Source organism: Rattus norvegicus, chromosome 20, assembly GCF_036323735.1.
Source record: "Rattus norvegicus strain BN/NHsdMcwi chromosome 20, GRCr8, whole genome shotgun sequence".
NCBI classification, from domain to species: Eukaryota; Metazoa; Chordata; class Mammalia; order Rodentia; family Muridae; genus Rattus; species Rattus norvegicus.
In genome coordinates, this window is record NC_086038.1 from 12,212,845 (window position 1) to 12,234,403 (window position 21,559).

General features: G+C 49.6%; 1 protein-coding gene across 19 annotated transcripts in view; it reads left to right on the forward strand.

Annotated features, from left to right (window-relative positions):
- Pcnt (pericentrin) overlaps positions 1-21,559 on the forward strand; it is an 88,413-nt gene that overhangs the window by 23,078 nt on the left and 43,776 nt on the right. For 10 of the 19 annotated variants that reach the window (XM_039099203.2, XM_039099208.2, XM_039099209.2 and 7 more), the window contains 9 exons: positions 2,985-3,442; positions 4,652-5,216; positions 6,823-7,032; positions 16,005-16,156; positions 16,481-16,632; positions 16,920-17,152; positions 18,287-18,449; positions 18,887-19,099; positions 21,107-21,139. In XM_039099203.2, the coding sequence (XP_038955131.1) occupies positions 2,985-3,442; positions 4,652-5,216; positions 6,823-7,032; positions 16,005-16,156; positions 16,481-16,632; positions 16,920-17,152; positions 18,287-18,449; positions 18,887-19,099; positions 21,107-21,139 (2,179 nt within the window). Of the gene's footprint in view, positions 1-2,984; positions 3,443-4,651; positions 5,217-6,822; positions 7,033-8,591; positions 9,108-16,004; positions 16,157-16,480; positions 16,633-16,919; positions 17,153-18,286; positions 18,450-18,886; positions 19,100-21,106; positions 21,140-21,559 lie in introns of those variants that run through there. The other 9 variants (XM_039099207.2, XM_002728936.6, XM_063279158.1 and 6 more) reach the window with 4 other exon arrangements.

Sequence of the window (21,559 nt, forward strand, 5' to 3'; positions counted from 1 at the left end):
ACAGTGCGAAGCCTGTGACTGTTTCAAGCCTTTATTGATGCGGTTAGATTTGAGGTCTGCCATCTTTTTAATAATTTTCGGCATGTTCCTCTGTTCTATTTCTCTGCCTTTCCTGCTGCACTTTCCTCGTGTCCCGCCCATGTGTGTCGTTGTCATGGCAACAGCAGTGTTGTAAGGTTTGCTCTCAAGTCCCATTTGTGAGAGGCGAGAAGGGAGCTGAGTATGTGGCGTGAACCCCTAACTCAGTATTCCAAGTGCTCCAGAGGCTGAGGGCCGCCCTCCATCAGGAGTTCAAAGCCATTATCGACCATGTAGTAAGTTCAAGGCTGGCCTGGCTTGTATTATGAGACCCTATCCCAAATAAAAAAATAAAAAGAGAACAGCAACAAAATCCCCTCAAAAAATTCAAAAAGAAGTGAAAGAAATGAAGGGGAATGATAGTCTTGACCTTCATCCCTCCCGAGGGTACAAGTTCACGCGTGCATGGTTTCTCCGTATTTTCAGAATTTTCTTCAGCGTTTTATCATTTTATTATTGTGTGACTCTTTCACACAAGTTTTCTTTATTTAAAGTATTTTCCATCTTTATTCTTTTGTGTTTTTCTTTTTTTTTCTTTTTTTTCTTTTTTTTTAAGATTTATTTATTTATTATATATAAGTACACTGTAGCTGTCTTCAGATACACCAGAAGAGGGCATCAGATCTCTTTACAGATGGTTGTGAGCCACCATGTGGTTGCTGGGAATTGAACTCATGACCTCTGGAAGAGCAGTCGGGTGCTCTTAACCGCTGAGCCATCTCTCCAGCCCCCGTGTTTTTCTTTTAATTAAAATTTTTTATTCACTTTATATCCTGATCAGAGGCCCCCTCCTCTTTCCTTTTCCCAGTTCCACCCTTACAGGTCCCTCTCCCCTTTTCCTCAGAGAAGGGGACCCCCCTCCCCCAACTTGGGTACTATCCCAACCTGGAATATCTGGTTCCAATAGGTCTAGGCACATCTCTCTCCCACTGAGACCCAACCAGGCAGTCCAAGTGAGGGGAAGGGAAGCCAGTGGCAGGAGCAGAGACCAAGACAGCCTCCACCCCATTGTCAGGGGACTTACATGAAGACCAAGCAGATCCGTGATGAATATGTGGGGGGTCTGGGTCCAAACAGAGATCCTGTGGTTGAGATCATGGAGAGGCGCTGAGGTCAAGGGGTCCCCGACGCCCACAAGGTGACTCACTGTGCTCTGTAACTCCAGTGCCTGGGGAGCTGATGCCCTCCTCTGGCCCTCAGAGGTAACAGGCAGGCATGTAGGGCATAGATGTACATACAGGCAAACACCCACACACATACAGTAATTTAAGAATTTAAATACATGAAGACAATAAAATGAAGAATGGAAAAATAAAATTCAATTTATTATAAAAAAGATACCACTTACCCTATAACCAACCCCTAAGGAAGTAGAAGTGGTCATTGAAAGTCTCTCACCCCCCTGCTAACTCCATCCCCCCAGAAAAGCTCAGGGCCAGAGGGTTTTAGTGCAGAATTCTACTAGACTTTCAAAGAAGCACTAACACCAATACTCCTCAAACTAGTTCACAATATAGAAAGAGAAGGAACACTGCCCAAGTTATTCTGAGGCCACAGTCGTCCTGACACCTAAACCAAAGACTCAACAAAGAGAGAGCTCCAGACCGATTTCCCTGATGTAAAAACACTCAATAGAGGGCTGGAGCAGAGTGCTCAGTAGTTAGAGCACTAACTGCTCTTCCAGAGGTCCTGAGTTCAAATCCCACCAACTACATGGTGGCTTACAACCATCTGTAATGGGATCTGATGGCCTCTTCTGGTGTGTCTGAAGACAGCTACAGTGTACTCATACATAATAAATAGATCTTAAAAAAACAAAACAAAAACAAAAACAAAGCACTCAATAGAATGCTCACAAACCGACTTGAGGAACACACTAAACCGTCATCCACCATGATTGCGTAGGCCTCATCCCATCTTCTTAGTGCCCTTGCTGCAGCAATGTGCCATTTATGGCCATCATTCAGACCCTGGTTTGATGACTTCCTCATCTGTGCCGCCTTGGGATTGTTAAATGGATTGTTCTATCCGTGTAATGTTAGCGTGGGTCACAGTTCCGTTTGTTTGTTTTTGTTTTGCTTTGTTTGTTTTCTATTCTCTAGCTCTATGTTAATCTGGATATTGTAGGGATATCTTTTGAGAGCGACTTCCGCAGCGCATTGAAATTTGGCTCTACTGGGCAGAAACCTTGATGAATTCAGACCGCTTGGTCCATCTCTGCACCTTTGGGGCGGCGAGTGTTTCGTTCAGTTCTTTTAGCTTTAGCCAGCCTGCTTTTTGGGGCCCGTCCTACATCTGCGTTAATTCGGGGTCAGTCGGAATTTGGGCCATGTCTGATGTTTACTCAGCCTAGAGGTTTCATGCCAGGGAGAGTCGGTCGGCTTAGATTTGTTTACCAGAGGATGGCACTCGCTCCCCCACTACTGTTTTCAGTGCTGATTTGCCTCTTACTGACGAGAGTTTATTCTGTCCTTTTTTCTGTCTTAAAACTTTAGGTATCTGTCCATTCTTACCCTTTTCATCTGTCTCCCTGTTCAAGGGACCTTTAGAATCCCTTGGTTTATTAAATAGATCAGGTGACTGGAACTGTCTGTTGGGTTTCTTCTCTTGCTGCTGTTGGGTGAGGTCTCCCCTGAAACAGACCCATGGGTCCGTCTTTGCTCCAGGGGCACGTGAGCGTGTGCCTGCCTGCTGTGTGCACGGTTCCCGGTGTTGCTTTTGTAGAGCAAAGTGTAGTTTTATTTTTAATTTTAGAGTCTTCCCATTCCCATCAACCCAAGCTGTATTCCCACTGCTGTATTTTGAAGTAAGTTGTAGAAGCCTTCGTGGTAGGGGTGTGCTAGCGTCATTTCATCCAGATCAAGAGAATGCCTCTTCCTCTTAAATGAAACCATGCCACCCTACAGGCTCAGGGCAGTCTGATTGAAGACTATCAGGAGAAACTCAGCAACGCTGAGGAGAAGATTGAGCTGATGAAGCAAGAGTTCCAAAAGAAGGAAGCAGAGTGGGAACTTTCGCGTGAGGACCTAAAGAGAGATGCTGAAGAGAAACTAGCCTCCATGTTTCTCGAGCTGAGGGAAAAGGCCGAGTCTGAGAAGCTGTCCATAATAAACAGGTTTGAGCTGCGGGAGTCCAGCATGAGACACCTGCAGGATCAGCAGGCTGCTCAGATCTCGGACCTGGAGAGATCTCTGAGGGAGCAGCAGGGTCACCTGAGGCAGCTGGAGCAGGAACTCACCAGAGACGAAGTTCTGCTGTGTAGCCAGTGCGGCAAGGAGCCCTCTGTGGCCCAGGATGAGAAGAGTGCCATCCTCCTCCGAGAGAAGGAAGACTGTGCCCTCCAGTTGCTAACGGCCCAGAATAGGTGGGTGAAGCTGTGGGACGGTGGGTTTGGAGTGGAGCCCCCTGTCCAAAGTGCCGGCAGAGGCTAGGGCTTGGCTGTGGAGAAATTCTCAAAGCGGGTAGAAGAAGCTGTGATATTTGTACAGCCCTGTGCTCTGTGATGGGCTTGCTGGGAGAAGCATAGCCCCATCCCCGGGGGAGCTTGAGTCCCTTGTATAAAGCTAAGTGTACATTCGGCCTGTGCACCTCCATTCGTGCTTGCTTGATTTTGAGAAGAGGTCCCTTCTGTCACTAAGCTGACTTAAGGTACACTACAGTCCCCTCCTCAGCCTCCTCAGTGCTGTAACTAACCGTAGGTACATCTAACTTTTGTTCTGACACAGAACCTTCTCTATAGGTTTTGATGGCCTCTCTGTGTATAGCCCAGGCTAGTCTCTTAACTCCTGTCTTTTAATGATTAATTTAATTTAATTTTTTTATTCTTTATCTTATTGTTTTGATGTATTTAAGTTCTTCAAATTTAAATTACTTTAGGTGTGGGGGTGTTTGTATGTACCTCTATGCCCTGCATGCCTGCCTGTTACCTCTGAGGGCCAGAAGAGGGCATCGGCTCCCCAGGAACTGGAGTTACAGAGCATTGTGAGCCTTCCTTGTGCAGGGAGCCCCTGACCTGGAAGAGCAGCCCATGTCTGTCTAACCTCTCAACATCTCCTCACACTCAGTGGCAGGGTTTTTTTTTTTTTTTTTTTTTTTTTTTTTTTAGACAAGGTGTCTCTGTAGTCCTAGATGTCTTGGAACTCACTATCTAAAACAGGCTGGCCTTGATCCCATAGAAATCCTCCCACCTCTGCCTTCCAAGACCTTGGATTAAAGGCATGTGCCACCATGCCCGGCATTCAGTAGCAATCTTGAATGTCCCCTACAAGGTCTTATGTGGACATGTCCTTCATTGGGATAAAATGGTGTCACAACTTAGCTGGTGAGGCTGCCATTTGAGGTCCTTCCTGTAGGGGTGTGTGTACAGCTTCCCCACTGGTGGCTCTGTGGCTCTTAGAGTTACTTGTCCTGGAGTTCCTCAGGCTTCCTGTGGCCCCCAAGTTTTTCCTAGGGCAGGTTCAAATCCAGGGTTGAGGCAGCTCCCTGTGGGCAGTGTATCTCATGGCTCAGAGGGGCTAAGTTTGGTTGAGGGCCCGTGCCTTACTGCCTGTGTTCTCCTTGAGTGTTGTCTCAGGTTTTTGGAAGAGCGGAAAGAGATCATGGAGAAGTTTGCCAAGGAGCAAGATGCCTTCCTCCTAGACACCCAGGAGAAGCACAGCCACGAGCTGCAGCTCCTCCAGCAGGGACACCAGCAGCAGCTTCTGGCTCTGCGGATGGAGCTTGAAACCAAGCACCACTCTGAGCTCACTGAGCAGCTCGCCTCCTTGGAGAGCAAGCAGCAGGCGCTCCTGGAGACTCACGTGGCCAAAATGCAGGTAAAACACGATGCCGAGATTAGCGCTTTGGAGAAGAGACACCTGTCAAACCTGGATGAGTTAGAATCCTGTTACGTGGCCGACATTCAGACCATTCGGGATGAGCACAAAAAGGCGTTGGAGCTCTTGCGAGCGGAGCTGGAGGAACAGCTACAGAAAAAGGATTCTTGTCACAGAGAGATTTTGACGCAGGAGTTGGAAAAGCTGAAACTCAAACACGCGGAGGAGCTTCAGTCCGTAAGGAATAGTCTGAGAGTCAAAATGAGTGCCCAGCACACAGAGAGCGGGAAAGGCCCGGCCGCTGACTTGCAAGGAGCACACCAGGTGAGATGCCAGGGCCACGCGCTGCGCCTGCTGCATTGGCCATGTGTTCTGTGTGTCTGGGCATTTGTGGATATGCATCTGCATGTCTTGGCTCCACATCGGAATGTGTGCTCATGTACCCGTGTCTCTTGTGCCTGTGTGTGCCTCTGTGTTACGTGTACATCACTGTGTTGGCACATATGTGTGTGTATTTGTGTGTCTGTGTGTGCCTCTGTGTATACGTGTACATCTCTGTGTTGGCACATATGTGTGTGTATTTGTGTGTCTGTGTGTGTGCTAGTGTGTCTCTGTCCGTGTGTGTGTGTGTGTCTGAGCCTCACAGATGGTTGGTTGATAGTGGTGGTGGTAGATGATACGGTAACAGTCAGGGTTGGTCACAGTCGGGGTTCAGGTCACATTTGCACTGATGGCATTGAGAAGCTTCAGGAGCTCCACGAAGCTGACCTAAGCCCTCTCGTCAGTCTTAGTTCTGAGACCTCAGTAGAAGGATCTGATGTTTCCTGTTGTTATGTGCAAAGCCTCGGTTCTCTTCCTATTGTTACTTTTTGAAATTAACTTTTATATATGAAGAGGGAATTTCTGGCAAACTCGCAGGTGCCCTGTGTCTGCTCACAGGACTCAGGAGCCTGTGGTCACGACTAAGTGCGGTCACGACTAAGCCATAGCTAACTTAAAACCATCTAGTGTGCTGTGTACCTGCTGTGACCTTAGATGGCGGATGCACATAACAATACCCAGAGCAGCTGGGGACACTTAGTGCAAGCGGGTGCATCCGTCCTCCTCGTGTCTAGGCCCAGAGCTTGGAGCCGGGAGAACAGTTTGATGCTGCTGAGAGGTTTTCCCTCAGTCCGGTCCTGGAGCTGCAACCTTGGTCTTAGTAGACTTCTGTTCGCACTTACCACAAACCAGTACAGTTAAGGAACTGGACCCTGTTCCCAGTCCCCAGACCTGTAGGCCATCTTGATTCATTTGTTCGAAAGAAAACCAAGTTCTGGGCTGCAGTGATGGATGTCTCCACACTTTCTGCTCTTCCAGAGGATCCAAGTTCGGTTCCCAGCATTCATGACTCGAAGCTCAGCCCGTAACCCCAGGTCTAGGGGCCTGTGGACATCTCTGTCCACCTCTGGCTCCTGGGGACAGCTGTCGTCATGTACCCGTACCCACATGCCGACAACACATACCATACATAATTAAAACTAATAAAAATAAAAATAACCAGGCTTGGTGGCTCACACCTTTAATCCCAGCACTCAGGAAGCAGAGGCAGGCTGATCTGTGAGTTCTAGGCCAGCCTGGTCTACATAGCGAGTTCAGAACAGCAAGAGCTACACAGAAATCCCTCCAAACAAAGCAAAGCAGCAACAACAAGAACAAGAACAAGAAATATATCTTAAAATAAAATAAAATGTTAAGATAATATTCTAAAAGCAGAAGCATGCAGATCACATGCAAATACTTGTTTTAAACCATGGCTGAGTTTCATTGGCGGCAGAGTTTAATTACAGGAAGCGTTTGGAATCTTGGCCACTTCTTGCATGTGTTATACTCCTTGGGGTGGGGAAATCTGGGGTTTGCCCTTCCTTGAGCCCTGTGGAAACTCTCTCAGCAGAAGGCCCCGGCCATGGCTCTGCACAATGAAGGGCACCAGCTGGAGGAGGATGGGGATGCAGCCTTGGGTGGTGCGGACACCGAGGACCTGCAGCACCACGCTGAGCCTCGGGAGCGGGAAGGCCCACACACAGTTGAAATGCAGACGTCACAAACAGAGTTGGCCAAACCTCAGGAGTTGCAGGCATCGCAGGACCAGGGTGCGCAGGTAAGCATTGCCCTGAACAGTCAGTCAGTCCCTCAGGGCAGCACTTTGGGTGACGCCGCGCTCCCTAGGGCAAGCAGTCGAGGAGCACAGCAAAGCCGCTGGTGGAGGGTACTGAGGTCTCCGCTTGAGCTCACACCATCTTTTCTTTTACTCTTCTCTCATAACTTACATCCGGACCACAGTTTTCCCTCTCTCCACTCCTCCCAGTTCCTCCTCTCACTTTTCCTCTGTTTCCCCCTTAAAAAAAAAAAAAAAAAAGAGCAGGTCTCCCCGGGAGATCCATGGCCTAACAAGTTACCTTAAGCCTGGGCACAAACTCTCACAGCAAGGCTGGGCGAAGCAACCTGGCAGGAGGTAAAGGGTCCCGAGCAGCAGGTTCTTGTGGGGAGTCCCACAAGAACACCAAGCTATGCAGCCATAAGGTATATGCAGAGGACCCAGCTCAGCCCCATACAAGGTCTGTGTTGGCCGCTTTGTTCTCTGCAAGCCCCTGTGAGCCCTGCTTGGTTGGTTCTGTGGGCCAGATTACCCCGTCTTACTATTGAACTTGGTTCTCTCACTTGAATCTAAAGCTCACTGTTTCAGCCAGTCTAGATGGCTCTGGTGCCCTGAGGTTTCATTTCTGCCTCCTGCATGCAGGGATTATGGGTAAACCCTCTTGTATAAGAATGTGATCCTGGAGGGGCTGGGGATTTAGCTCAGTGGTAGAGCGCTTGCCTAGGAAGCGTAAGGCCCTGGGTTCGGACCCCAGCTCCGAAAAAAAGAACCAAAAAAAAAAAAAAAATGTGATCCTGGGGTTTTGAACTCTTGTGTCCTTACACATCTCGCAAGGGAGCTCAGCACCCATGGAGCCATCTCCCCTGTCTCAAAGCAGGGTTTACTAAGTGCCTGCTCACAATGACAACAGTGGGCATCAGGTGAACCTGCTGGTTCCACATGGGAAGAGTGGAGGCGGCGATGGACACAGTACAACTGGACACACTTAGAAGTCTGTACACACAGTATGGCTGCTTCTTCAGAATGCGTCTTTATGACCTGTCGTATCACAGGGCGATTTTGAGATGAGTCTAACAAAGCAATGGGAACCCTTCAGCTTGTGAAGCTTTCGGAGGGACCTGGATGAGACCCCTTTCTACATCTGGGCAAAATATTGTTCGTTGCCTTGATCTCCCAGTATGTAATATGCTAAGAGGCCCTGACCCTGGCAAGTCCAATCCTCCTATAGATCCATGTACATAGACGTGTCTACACAGCACATATACACATATACATAGAACTCCATTCTGTACCTGTAGGCTAGAACCACACCCCACCCCAACTCCCTAGAGTCACCTGAGGACCGCTCAGGCTCGCCCGCCTGGGTGTTCTTAGATCAGAAAGACTTGTTTCACAGTCTTCTGGGGCTGGAAAGAGCCGTGTCTGGTTGACCCCCACCGCCGTGGTAGCAGCGGGTCACCTTCATGTCATCCCATTTCTGGCTTATACTTCTGCCTCTTTCTGACCGTGCTTGTGTGAGTTGGGGTCTGGACAGGGCTGGGTGGGTACTGAGTGTTTTAATTTTCGTTCTTGCGACAGTCAGCCTTTTACCCTTTGCCCTGGATTCGTGCGGGCAGGTCAGTAAGCACAGTCAGTCTTGTCGCATGATCAGACTTGCTTGGCTTTGAGACATTTCCTCCAGTGTCTTCTCAGAGTGCTCCCCAGGATGCCAGGGCTGGCATCCCAAAATAGCAGGGACGCGCTGTCCTTACTGCCTCGCAGGCTCTGGCGAGCCACAAATATCTTGCACCTGTCTGCAGAGCCAAGCCTCTTCTCAGCAGAACACTCACGGTTGGGCGAGGTATTTTCCGGATTACCGCCATTTGCAGTTTGGGAAAATCATGCTCTGAAAACGTAAGCTGGGTCTTCTTCAGATAGAAGGGCGTGTCCCGTGAAGAAGTCTCCCTGGCCATTGACCCTAAGCAAGAAGCGTGGTCCAGAAGTAGCTACAGAGGGGCCAGTGCTCACTGTCCAGGGCTGTTCCATATGTTCTTGTATAAAACCCAGACCTGTTCGCAGGCTAATAACCCTTGGACGTGGTAAGAGAACTGAGTCAGTCAGTTTTATGTCGTTTGAATGTCTGTGCCTTACTACAGTGTTTACCTTCGCTCTAAGTAGTGTTCTCTGTGCACCGGCTCTCCCTGACACTTTCCCGGGCATGTTTGGTCTGTTTGTTCGCTAACCACTTAACCACATGTAATGCTTTCATGTATGAAAATACATGAATGTTTGGAGAAATCTAAAAGTATGTTCTTTTAAAAAAGTTCTTGAAAGGGGTTGGGGATTTAGCTCAGCGGTAGAGCGTTAGGCAAGCGCAAGGCCCTGGGTTCAGTCCCCAGCTCCGAAAAAAAGAAAAAAAAAAAGTTTGTGTGTATGTGTGTGTGTGTGTGTGTGTGTGTGTGTGTGTGTGTGTGTGTGTGTGTGTATGGTGTGTGTGATACCAGAAGAGGGTGTTGGATCCTCAGGAACTGGGCGATGGGTGCTTGATGGATGCTGGGAACCAAACTTAGGACCTCTGGAAATTCAGCAAGTATCTCTTAACTGCTGAGCCATCTCTCCTGCCCCTAGAATACCGTTTTTTATATTGGCCATACCTAATCACATTAGCTTTGTGACTGTCGTGAAACCTTGTAAGATTCCGGTCACAGACCTGCGGAAGTGCCTCACCCACTCCTGAACATGTATGCTCTGGGTCTATCCTGCTGCAGGCTTCCCTAGGACAGACCAGGGTGTTCTGCCTGATGGTTCGGCCGTCTGGTGGGAGGTCGGGCTGCCTGCTTTCTGCTTGCTTCCCATGGAATACATACGTCCTTATAGATACATACTTTATTATATGTTTCTGTCAACTGCCTTCAAGTCCTTCCTCCAACAGAGGGAGAGTGAAGACTGCAGAGCTGTGCCTCCAGCCACGGGTCCTGCAGCTCTGCTTTAAGGCAGAGGGCCCAGTGTCAGCCTGTTTAGCTGAGTTCAGGGGACTCCCTGCTTCTTTGCTAGCCTTTCCTAGTGGGATCCTACAGGAGACCACTGTTTTCTCTGCTCATGGTCACTGAGGTCACAGAGAGCCACCGCCCAGTACAGGTGACCAGTCTGGTAGTCTCTCCTGTTCTACTGCAGAAGAAATCAAAAAATAACTGAAAAAGTATCATTTGTTTTCCCTTTTGAAGATTTATTTTTATTCACACTATATCTATACATATATATATGTATGTAAATACAACCTGTTTAGTCTGTATAATGTTACACACACACACACACACACACACACTTACCTTTATCTGCTAAGCCATCTCAACATTGTAATTGATGGCATCCTAATGTATATGAATGCCTTTTCATACAGTTGGTCTTTAGTGCTTCAGTGCATCACTACTGTCTTCTGGCTGCTGATACGACAGGGTAACAGGACCTTAACAGCCCATTCTCAATTTTGTGTCTCTTGCTTGTGTGCTAAACACTGGGCACTGGGACTGTGATGGTTTGTATATGCTTGGGCCAGGGAGTGGCACTATTTGGAGGTGTGGCCTTGTTGTAGTGGGCGTGGCCTTGTTGGAGTAGGTGTATCACTGTGGGTGTGGGCTTTAAGACCTTCATCCTAGCTGCCTGGGAGTCCGTATTCCAGCAGTCTTCAGATGAAGATGTAGAACTCTCAGCTCCTCTTGAACCATGTCTACCTGGATGCTGCCATGCTCCCACCTTGATGATGATGGACAAACCTCTGAACCTGTAAGCCAGCCCCAATTAAATGTTGTCCTTAGAAGAGTTGCCTTGGTCATGGTGTCTGTTCAAAGGAGTAAAACCCTAAGACCGAAGTTGATACCAGGGACTGAGGTATTGCTATGATAGGCCTGACCATGCTTTGGTTCAGAAGAATGTGGATTTTGGGGCTTTAGATTTGGAAAGCAGTGGAATGCTATCAGTGGGCCTTAATGAGCCATCCTACTAGGAATATGAAGACTTTGTTATTGAGAGCAATTTGAACTGTGCAGACCTGGCCCAAGAGGTTTCAAGGGAGAAGCATTTCAGTATGTGGAATTTTGTGGAATTTTGGTGAATGTGGTTGCTTTTTGCCCTGGTCTGAAGTGTCTACCTGAGGCTAAGGTGAAGAGATTTATGTCAATTGCACTGACAAAGGAAGTCTCAGATACGCCCAGCAGAGACTTTGTTCTCTGGTTAGGCCTAATGAAGAGCATTCTGAACAAGCATGGTAAGTTTAGAAAGGAAAACTATAAAGTCTATGGTTTGAGTACTAAGGGGGCACCAAGAGGTGAACTGGAGCTGAGTCCTGTGTTCTAGGAGGCAGCAGATGAAGAGAATAGGACTTGGGGCAAGATCCCATACATGGAAACCAAGAGATAAGGCCAAACAGGTCACTGAGTTCAAGGCCAACTGAGACAGAGGAGCAAGTTCTAGGTGAAGAAAGGCTTGAGTCCTGGTGTGGTAGTGTACACCTTTAATCCCAGGAGATGTGTGTGTAGATCTCTGAGTTCAAGGCCAATCTACAGAGCAAGATCCAGGACAGCCAAGCTTAGGCAGTGAAGGAGCTGGAAAACAGAGAGCTGGTGATAACATAATAGAACGAGGAGGCCATGTTCAAGCTCCTGCAAGGAGCAGAGCTGGGCAGCTTTGGCCATGTGGCTCTGGCTTCAGAGTCCAGAATAGAAGGGACTGCTGGGACAAATGATGATGGTTAACTGGAGCTAAGAAATTTTAGTGGTAATGAGACCAGCGTCAGTGAGGTGAAATCTGGGAAGTGTTTTCTGAGAGCACAAAGAAGCTGTGTTCCAGAGAGAGCCAAGGTTGTGCCTCGTGCTGCACCTGTACTTGGTAATGTGTAAGAGTCACACAGGAAGCCATGACAGGTCATGAAGAGCAGCTGAGGTTTGGCACTGTGAGAGGCCATTGGTGAAGGTGCAGCCTCGGTTCTAGTAGATGGCCCAGGACTGATGGGGTCAGGCAAAGGAGTTGAGGCTTGGCACCATGAAGAGGGCCTAGGAGAGGCCATTAGTGAAGCCTAGTTACAGCAGAAGAGTCCAGAGTACTGGAGTTGCCAGTACCATAGATGATCACCAAGAACAGCACAGCAGTGGAGTGGGGTCAGCCAGAGCCTAGAGCGCTACAGAGGGCAGAGCTGGAGAAGGGACCCAAGCCCTCTGGAGGAGCCCAGAAGAGCATGTGTGGATCCCAGACGTTGGAACAAGAAGCCGTGAAGGTGGAAGTTGCCTTGGAGACCCCGAGATGTTAGAGAGGCCAGAGCTGTGGGATGTCCGCCAAGGCAATCTGCTAACAGGGAGTGAACCCAGCCCAGGGGAAAAGTTCGTTGCATTCTACAAAGTTAAAAAGGGAGCAGAGATCTGGAGAACACTTTGACATCAGACATGGAGATGTTTGGAGTTTGCCTGGCTGCTTTCCCGTCTTGCTTTTGGGGTTACAGTTAAGTGATTGGGTGAATCTCGGAAGAAACTTTGAAATTTGGACTTTTAACTTTGTTGGGACTGCTATAGTCTCTGCGGACTTTGGAAATTGAACTAAAATGTACTTTTTTTGAAATGCTACTTTTAGGTGTGGCCCCCATTGAACAAGACTGTTGGGGCCTGGGAGTGAAAGGTGATGGCTTGCATATGCTCAGCCCAGGGAGGGGCACTGTTTGGAGATGTGGCTTTGTTGGAGTGGGTGTGTCACTGTGGGTGTGGGCTTTGATACTCTAATCTTAGCTATCTGGAAGCCAGTCTTCCTCTAGCAGCCTTCAGATGAAGGTGTAGAACTCTCAGCTCCTCCCGCACCATGCCTACCTGGATGCTGCCATGCTCCCACCTTGGTGATAATGGACTGAACCTCTGAACCTGTAAGCCAGCCCCAATGAAATGTCCTTAGAAGAGTTGCCTTGGTATGGTGTCTGTTCAAAGCAGTAAAACTCTGACAAAGAAGTCAGTGGGAATTCTGTGATTTTCAAAATCAGGTGGCTATTAAATGCTAGCACCACCATCTGCAGTAAGCGTTCTGTTCGTGTTTGATGGGATCAGGGCAGTTGTCTGATGGCAGTACAGCTCAGCGGGGCTTAGTCCCAACTACAGAGACCTTGCCTGTGCTGAGAGGTGGACTGACATGGTGGTGACTGCACAGGAAGGTGAGTGGCTAACAGGGCAAGCAAAGCCTAGGTGAGGTGAGGCTTTGGGGACAGTTGGATCCAAATGTGTGGGGTGAGGTTACATGAGGGGGCGTAGCCTTCAAAGTATTCTGCAAAGGCATGATTTACATGTCAGAAATTCTCAAAAATAGCGAAGGCCACTTAAGATCTGCGCGTATGCTCATGCAAACTCAGTAAAAAGAAACTGCATACATGTAAGACGTTGAGACAGGAGGATCCCAAGTTCAGGGCCAGCCTAGGCTGCATGTTGACGTCCTCTCTCAAAAAAGCAGAGGGGAGGCAGTTAGCAGAGTTAGAAATCACACTGATAAGGAAATCATAAAGGTGATGCAGTGGCCACCCGGGGGAATTGAGGCTCATACTTCGTTGGGTGTGTGTGAGAAAGGCACAGAGGGACCTGCAGTTGCCTGAGAGCCAGTGCAGTCAGTGGCCCCAGGCAGGTGCATCTGTTGTTCTGGTGGTGCGTATGGCCGTGCCTGTGCACAGCAAGGGAAACTTAAGTGTAAGCTACCACATTACCACTTGCACGGGAGTTGCCCGTGAAGCTCAGTGGTAACTCCAGCTAAGAGAAGGGCAAACGTTCCTTTAGGCAGACCACACTCCAAAAAATTCTGTCTTCATCGTGACATAGTCTTACTAGCATCTTTAGAACTCTATGTGTTCAGTTGAAGTAACATTGAGAAAATAACATCGTGTGATTATGTCCATGCTACCAAAGTAGCTCATGCCTTAGCAGCTTTCCTCCGTGAGCTCATACCCCTTCCCTTCCATCCTCTGCTTTTAGGTTCCTTGTACACTTACTAATGCTTTTCTTTTTCTTATTTTTAACCCCCTGGAGCTGAGGACCGAACCCAGGACCTTGCGCTTGCTAGGCAAGCACTCTACCACTGAGCTAAATCCCCAACCCCACTAATACATTTCTTTTTTTCTTAATGCACCTCTGAACAATACACTGCGTAACTTTGTTTTTGAAATTTTGACTATCCCTACTCTACTTATTTACTGCTGTGTGGGTGTGTGTGTGTGTGTGCGAGTGTGTGCATGTGCATATGTGTGTGTGTCATCATGCATGCGGAGGTCAGAGAACAACTTGCTGAAGTCAGGTCTCTCTGCCATGTGGGAGTCAGGCTTTGAACTCAGGTCCTCAGGCTTGGCGGCAAGAGTCTTTATTTGCTGAGCCATTTTGCTGACTTAATTGCCTCCATGGTAACAGAGGATCGGCATGGTCTGTGAAAGATAATTGGTCCCTTTTCATTGCTGGGCTTCCTTCTGAGATGTGAACCAAAGTAGTGCTGGCTGTTGGCTTTTTCCATTTTCCCACCTTCGTCAGGTTTGCTCCTGTGAGCTTTGTTTTGTGAATCTTCTCACACCAGAGCTCAGAGCATTCTGCACACATCCAGGATGCTTTGATCTCTGGACTCTCTCTACTGAAAGCGCCTGCAATTGGCACCTCCTCCTCTCTTCCACCCTTCTCACCCTGCTGGTTTTGTGGCTACGATATGACGTCACGTGTCACAATCTGCATTTCCTTATTACTAAGAAGATTTTCGTCTGTCAGCTCATGTGTTTATAGTCAGTTTGTGTTTTTTGACTGGAAGCCAACCAGTCCCTGTGATCCTCCTGCCTCTAACCCTCTCGGAGCTGGGTTTAGGACGTGTTGTTCAGGATGCCTGGGTTGCTATGTGGATGCTGATTTCTGAGCTGCAGTCCTCATGGCTTCCCACTTCTCTTAACTACGGAGCCGTCTCTCTAGCATATCCTGTTTAATTTTTGTGCTTTCTAGGCCACTGACTTCTCATGGGCCGCTGGCCCATCTGTGTCCCACTGTATAGTTCTTTCTTGTCATAGTCATGGGTAGGTGCGCTCACCACTTAGTGCTGTGCAGCGTACAGCGCCTCTGCTTGGAGGCCACTGGTCTTAGGCTCCTTGTCTTTTTCTCCTCTGACCTGGAGCGTGTCGGTACTTCAGCTGATCCGGGCTCTGGTACAGATGTGGATGTGTGTTGGGGCGGGGGGGTGGTGGAAGTGTGCCTCTGTTTGACCAGAGGAAGATGGCTGCTTTGTTCTGCCTGGTGCCTCCACGGGCCTGTGTGGTAATTGTACTTTTCTCTTTCATTTGGAAAATGCCAAAATTCTCTGTCACTCACAGCTGGCCCAGGCCAAAGAGACTTGGATTAATGCTGCTGTGGTATTTTTCCCTTGTATGCCAAGCTTCTGCTTAGGACATCAAGGGAAGCCCGAGTGGCCAGCAACAGAACAGGTCTACCTGCTACCTGTCCTGACCGGAGGCTGAGACTCTGAGCCCTTGTTTTGTCTGCCTGTTTTGTTTTGGAGTCAGTGCCTCTTACATAACCCTGGCTGTCCTGAAACTCAGTATGTAGACCAGGCTAGCCTCAGACTCAGATCCTCCTGCCTTTGCCTCCTGAGTATTGGGAGAGAAGGTATGAGCCACCGCTCCAGGCTTGCCTCTGTTTTTGAAGAGAAACATGTATGAAGGACCCGTGTCTGCATGTTGACTAATTTCATGGTGAGCGACGAGGCCCGGGGATTTTTATTTTGAATGATTATTTGCAATATGAATCTGCCCTTTCATTTCTCATGTATCAGGGAATATATATACTTCAGGAAGTAATAAACGATGAAGAACAGTGCTTTGACCTTTACTCACTCTCGCGCTCATCGCCAGCCATGTTTTTATTTAATATAATTTAAAAATCGTGACGGGATTTCCCAGCAGTCACTTGTGTTAGCCCAAGCTGTTTTGACAGCGGTCTGCCCCTTTTTCTCAACAGGTGAGGGACCAGGTCTTCTTGCTGAGCCGGGAGTTAGAGGAGTGCCGAGGGGAGCTGGAGCAGCTGCAGCAGAGGCGCGAGCGGGAGAACCAGGAGGGCGCCACTCTGATCTGCATGCTCAGGGCTGACGTGGACCTGGCTCAGAGCGAAGGGTCAGTGCCTCCATCCTGCATGGCCGCTCCCGGCCCGCTGTGCTTGTTGTTGGGCTTCTGAACATATTGTCACCGGGGCTTAGAGACACCAGCCATGCTGTTCTCCAGTCCTAACGATTCAACGTTAACTACCTGCATACCCGGACGCGATCACAGCCCCTCACAGTTTACCAAAGAGCAGCCAAATCTATTGTATTAAGTCCTGTAATCATGGCTACCCTCTCCCGACCGCCCCCCAAATGAAAGCATTTGCAGACATGTGGTTAGCATTTTGTGAAGGAGCAAGAACAGCTCTGATGATAGATTTTTTTTTCCCTATCTTAGGAAAGCCCTCCGAGATGCCCTGAGGAGACTTCTTGATCTGTTTGGGGAAACGCTGAAGGCAGCTGTGACCCTAAAGAGCCGGATCAGTGAGCGTGCGGGGCTCCTCCTGGACCATGAAGATGCTGTAGATACAAGCGGTGCCCAGTTAGCAGGTACAGACACCCACCAGGATGGGTGTTGCCTGTTACCTCTGTATCCCAGGAAGGGGACCCCAAATGCCCTCGGGATCTTTGTTCCCCATTGGTTCCCATACTCCGGAGAGCAAGGATCAGGCCTAGGTAGAACGACCTGAGTGTGAGGTTGGTTCCTAGTGTGCTAAGGAGGTGAATCATGTGTGTCTTCCCCACCCCACCCCCACCCCACACGCTGGTCCCAGGTCGGCCCAGGTAGTGAGCTCACTGAATGAAGGTGTGGGTGTCTGTGTGTGTTTGCCTTGTAGCTGCAGCCCTTGGCGAAATGTGGCCCGACGAGGGTCTACTAGACATAGACAGAACCTTGCCAGAAGGGGCAGAGACATCGTCAGTGTGTGAAATCAGCAGTCACGTGTGTGAGAGCTTCTTTATGAGCCCCGAAAACACCCAGGAGTGTGAGCAGCCGATTCGGAAAGTCTACCAGAGCCTCAGCACCGCCGTGGAGGGCCTCCTGGACATGGCCCTGGACTCCTCCAAACAGGTGAGGCCCAAGCCCCATGGCAGAGGCTGCCGGGTGAGTGGGTAGAGGAGACAGACGAGTCACTGATGGGGCGGCACAGACACCTCGGTGTTCCCAGCTCATCCCGGCTTGCAGGATGCAAAGATATCGTCATTGTCCGGGCACATCCGCATTCACGGTGCTCCCAGCATGCCTTATTTCCACCGTGTGGTTGGAGACAGAGACCTTAACCTTTTTTGGTGATGTTTGCTTTCTCTTGTTGATTTTACTCTCTTATGGCTGATTGTGTAAGCTTTCAAGTACGCTTCTTTAGTTGACATCTTTCTGAACTAAAATTTTCAAGGAAGCATCCCGTGAAAACAGCCAGAATCTTGATTGATTCCCCAGTCCGATCCTCAGCACCGTGTAAACCAGGCACGGTGGTGCATGCCTGTGGTCCTAGCACTTAGGAGGTAGAAACAGAAGGATCAGGGGTTCAAGGCTATCTTCTGCTTAACAGTAAGCTTGAGCCCAACCTAGGATAGATAATGTCCTGCCTCAGGGCCACGTGTGTGGACTTTTAGTCCCAGCACTTGGGAGACCAGGCTGGTCTGACAGCAGGTTCCAGGCCTGTTAGGGCTGTATAGTGAGACCCTGCCTTTGAACTAAAAACGACCACCATCAATCAAAACCTATCAGTCCACCTTTTACAATTCACTCATACTATAATGCTTTGTATTTGGAGCTTATCGTCACTAAGATGTGGAGTTTGTTATTAGAACATTTTTAGGTAATTGGAAAAGGTATTGAATGGAAACACGGAGCTGGAGAAAGCAACAGATGACTTCTCCTAAGCTTAGGGGCTCACGCAGTAAGGGTTTCTGTGTGAAACTTTCCTGGGCCCTGATGCTGTGTTGTCCATTGGGGGCCTGTGGGGTGTGGGTGTGTCATGTTTGAGGCCCGTTTAGGCCCAGATGCTGGGAGGGGATGTCAGAGGAGGCTAAGGAGGAGCCTCGACCCATGTGGAGACTGCTCTGTTACCACGCATAGCCCTGCCACCAGGACTAGTGGTGGGGACTCTGATATTAACAGGCTCCCCACCTTCTCTTCCCTTCCTCCTCCTCTTCACACCTCTGTGTTCATGCATACATGGGATTCTCCAATGTATTTCAACAGCTGGAGGACGCCCGCCAACTCCATCGCTGTGTTGAGAAAGAGTTCCGGCACAGGGATGAGGAGATGGCCCAGGCTGTGCAGAAGCAGCAGGAGCTGCTGGAACGCCTGAGGGAGGAGAGTGCGGCCAAGGACAGGCTGGCACTGGAGTTGCACACGGCTGAGGGTGAGTGGTACGTGGTGGGACGAGGGTGAGGGGCCAGCTTGGCCCCTCGGTAGTTTTCTCTGGTAAGTTGCATTGGCTCTGGGAAGCCACGTTGGTGATCCATCTGTGTGCGGGCTACAAGGGTCCTGTAGTGACTGGAATCACTTGGCCCTGAGCGCTCTTGTTCTGTGAATCAGTGTCACAGGAGCACCTCTGGCAGGCCACCTGCTCTGTCACACAGATGGCACCTCTGTGCAGATGAATGGGCTGCCTGCTTTCAGCTCTCTTCAGGGATCAGGTCTTGTCTAGAACTCTTTCTGAGGGTTACTGACTAGGAGCGGTCTGCTCTGACCTTCCGGTTCTCCAGCCACATCAGCTTTTTGTACAGGCCCCCCTGCAGTCTCTGTCACCCTTCCACATGGTTTGCCATATCTGCCTGTGCTTGGCCTGTCTTTTAGGTCTCCTTGAAGGCTTCAAGGTGGAGAAAGCAGATCTGCAGGAGGCGCTGGGCAAGAAGGAGGAGTCGGAACAGCAGCTGATTGTGGAACTAGAGGATCTGCGAAAGCAGCTGCAGCAGGCTTCCCGGGAGCTGCTTACTCTGAAGGAGGAGAACTCGGTCCTGTGGAACCAGAAGGAAACTTTCACCAATGAAGCAAAAGAAAGAGAAGCTGGTGAGAAGTGTGATTGGCAGGAGGCTGAGTGGGATGGGAAAGAGAACAGAGCTGCTGGTCCCGGAATGCATGAAAACTTGGTCTTTCTGAGAGAAGTGCAGAAAGCAGGGGGGCGTGTCTGTGAGAGTCTATGATTGCCTGGGATGTTTTATGGGAAGCACTGGCCGCAGGAAGGACCCCTGGGTAGGATGCAGCATCCTGTTGCTCTGCAGTGGTCCGGAGGGAGTTTGTCTTCATGGTTGACATTGCTCATGAGCTGTGCCTCTAGGGAAGGCAGCAGGTTCATGTGTCAAGGTCTGGAAAAGGAAGGGCCCTAAAACCACACTGAAAACGAGTGTCTGGCGTTAGTCCTGTGAAGGAGTTCGTATGTGCCAGCTGCCTTGGAGGAGCTCTAACAAGTAAAGGAGGGAAGGTTTCTTTTGGCTCGTGGTCTGGGAGGTTTCAGACACGGCTCCTTGGCCTGCTTGGTTTTAGGCCTGTAGAGAGGTAGCATGTCGTGATGGGGTTGGGTGACAGAGGAAAGCCCCTCCGCTCCCTGCAGTCCAGGAGGAATGAGAGCTCTCACCCCCAAACCATTAGGCAAGGGTTCTTCCACTGGTGGGCGGAGCGTCATGGCAGGCCCTCCCACAGGCCCCAGCTCAGAAGAAGACTGTTTGGGGCCACACACGCCATTTTCCATGAGAGCTTTTGAGGAAACATCCAACATTTAAACCATAGCACACTTTGATCAGATCGTTTTACTTCCTGGAGAGGCAGGGTCTTCCTGTGTAGACAGGTTAGTCTTTTTGCTATCCTCCTGCCTCAATGCACCTGTGTTCTGGGACTATAGCATGCCAGCAGGCTGTATTTTATATAAAATATATTTTTAGATTGGACATAATACATACACTGAATGAAGTGTCATTTTTGACCTGTCAGAAACACTTCCACTTCCGTGTGTGCCCTGACCTCTGTACCTTCATTCCCATGTGTTCTTTCTGTGTCTTTTCTGCTTTCCTTCTGTGGGAATTAGCTGGGCAGGCAAGACCCTTGTGAGCCTCACTGTATTCTGCTTCTTGGGCTTTCATAGCCTGCTGGTTTCTCCCTGTCTGTGTGTGAGATGAGCTCTGCTCTCAACCTATTCTTTATGTCTTGCTTCTTGTTAGGTCTCCTTTTCTCTTCTGGGACAGTTCTCAGCTGCTGGACCTTCCTTGTGCTTGCCCTGTGCCTGCACACCTTGTGTTTTATTAACACAAAGATAGAGTCTCTGAGGGCCAGTGGAGTACTTGGCAGCCTTGAGAAGTACCCCGTATGCATATTCTGGGTTTCTTTGGGAATCCTTTGGGACTGCCACCGCTGTTCCCCTACGTCTTTGTCTGTGGCAGTCACCACAGTATGGCCTGGGGTTCTGAGCAACACCATGGCTGGGTTGCGCCTGTGTGTTCCAGGCAGAGACCCAGGAGGAGGTGGGGCCCGTGCAGGGACCTGTCGTTGGCCCTCTGGCCTCAGGGAATCTCTTGTCCATTGATCAAGCTCTTGTGACTTCTCCAGAGTCTTGTAGGCTGGACCTCACTTGGAATTGATAACACAGCCTTAATTTTCACTCTTGTCCCTTTGTCCTTGTGCCAGGGGGCCGTAGTTGTGAGCTTGTTCACGTGTGCTCGGCCTCGGCCTCTCTTGCTCTGAGCCGACACTCAGCACAGCAGCTGGGGCTTCCTCGACCGCAGGCTTCTGCAGTCACCTGGGGCCCTCTGAATATAAACAGCTCCCAGGACCTTGGAGAACCCCATTCTGCCTCTCTTTCCTTGGGCTTTTCTTCTAGTTCTTCACGTGTGCCATCTTCTGTTTTCTCTAAAATGACCTCCTGAACCCCCGTGTACCAGGCTCTATGTCCACTTGAGGGCAGCCAGTGGTGTCGTGGATATGCAGGGCCTACACCCTGGAATGCTGCCGGCCTTTGCTTTCTCTGCTGTTCCTGGTCTGGGTCTTGTTTCCCTCCCTGTGATGCTTTCTTTCCCGTTACCACAGGCACCCCTGTCTCTGCAGGACGCGAGGACGCAGGTCTGTAAGGAGTGTGGGCTCTGCATGCTCCTGTGCGTTTGCTTCAGATCGCTCAAATTACTAAGGAACAAATGCCTGGTAGCGTTTGCCGCAAATTAGTGATGATGTTATAATCTTTAATAACCGTTCCTAAAAATCGGCAGCACCACCCATGTTAGTGTCCTGGTGGTGTTTACCCTTTTCTCTAATGACTTTTCCGGTTATAAGTCCAGTTTGTGCTGTCTTGCCAAAATTGATGCTGTGACCATTATGCTGTTTGCTGGGTCAGGTCCCTGTGCAGAGAGCTCCTGGCGGGGATCTGGGGAGGGGCTGGGCCTGCCTGTGGCTCTGTGCCTTGTTTGACTACCCTGATGGAAGTTCTCATCTCCACAGCCCCCAAAAGCCATGGCCCCACCACTGAAGGGAAATGGAAAGTGGTGC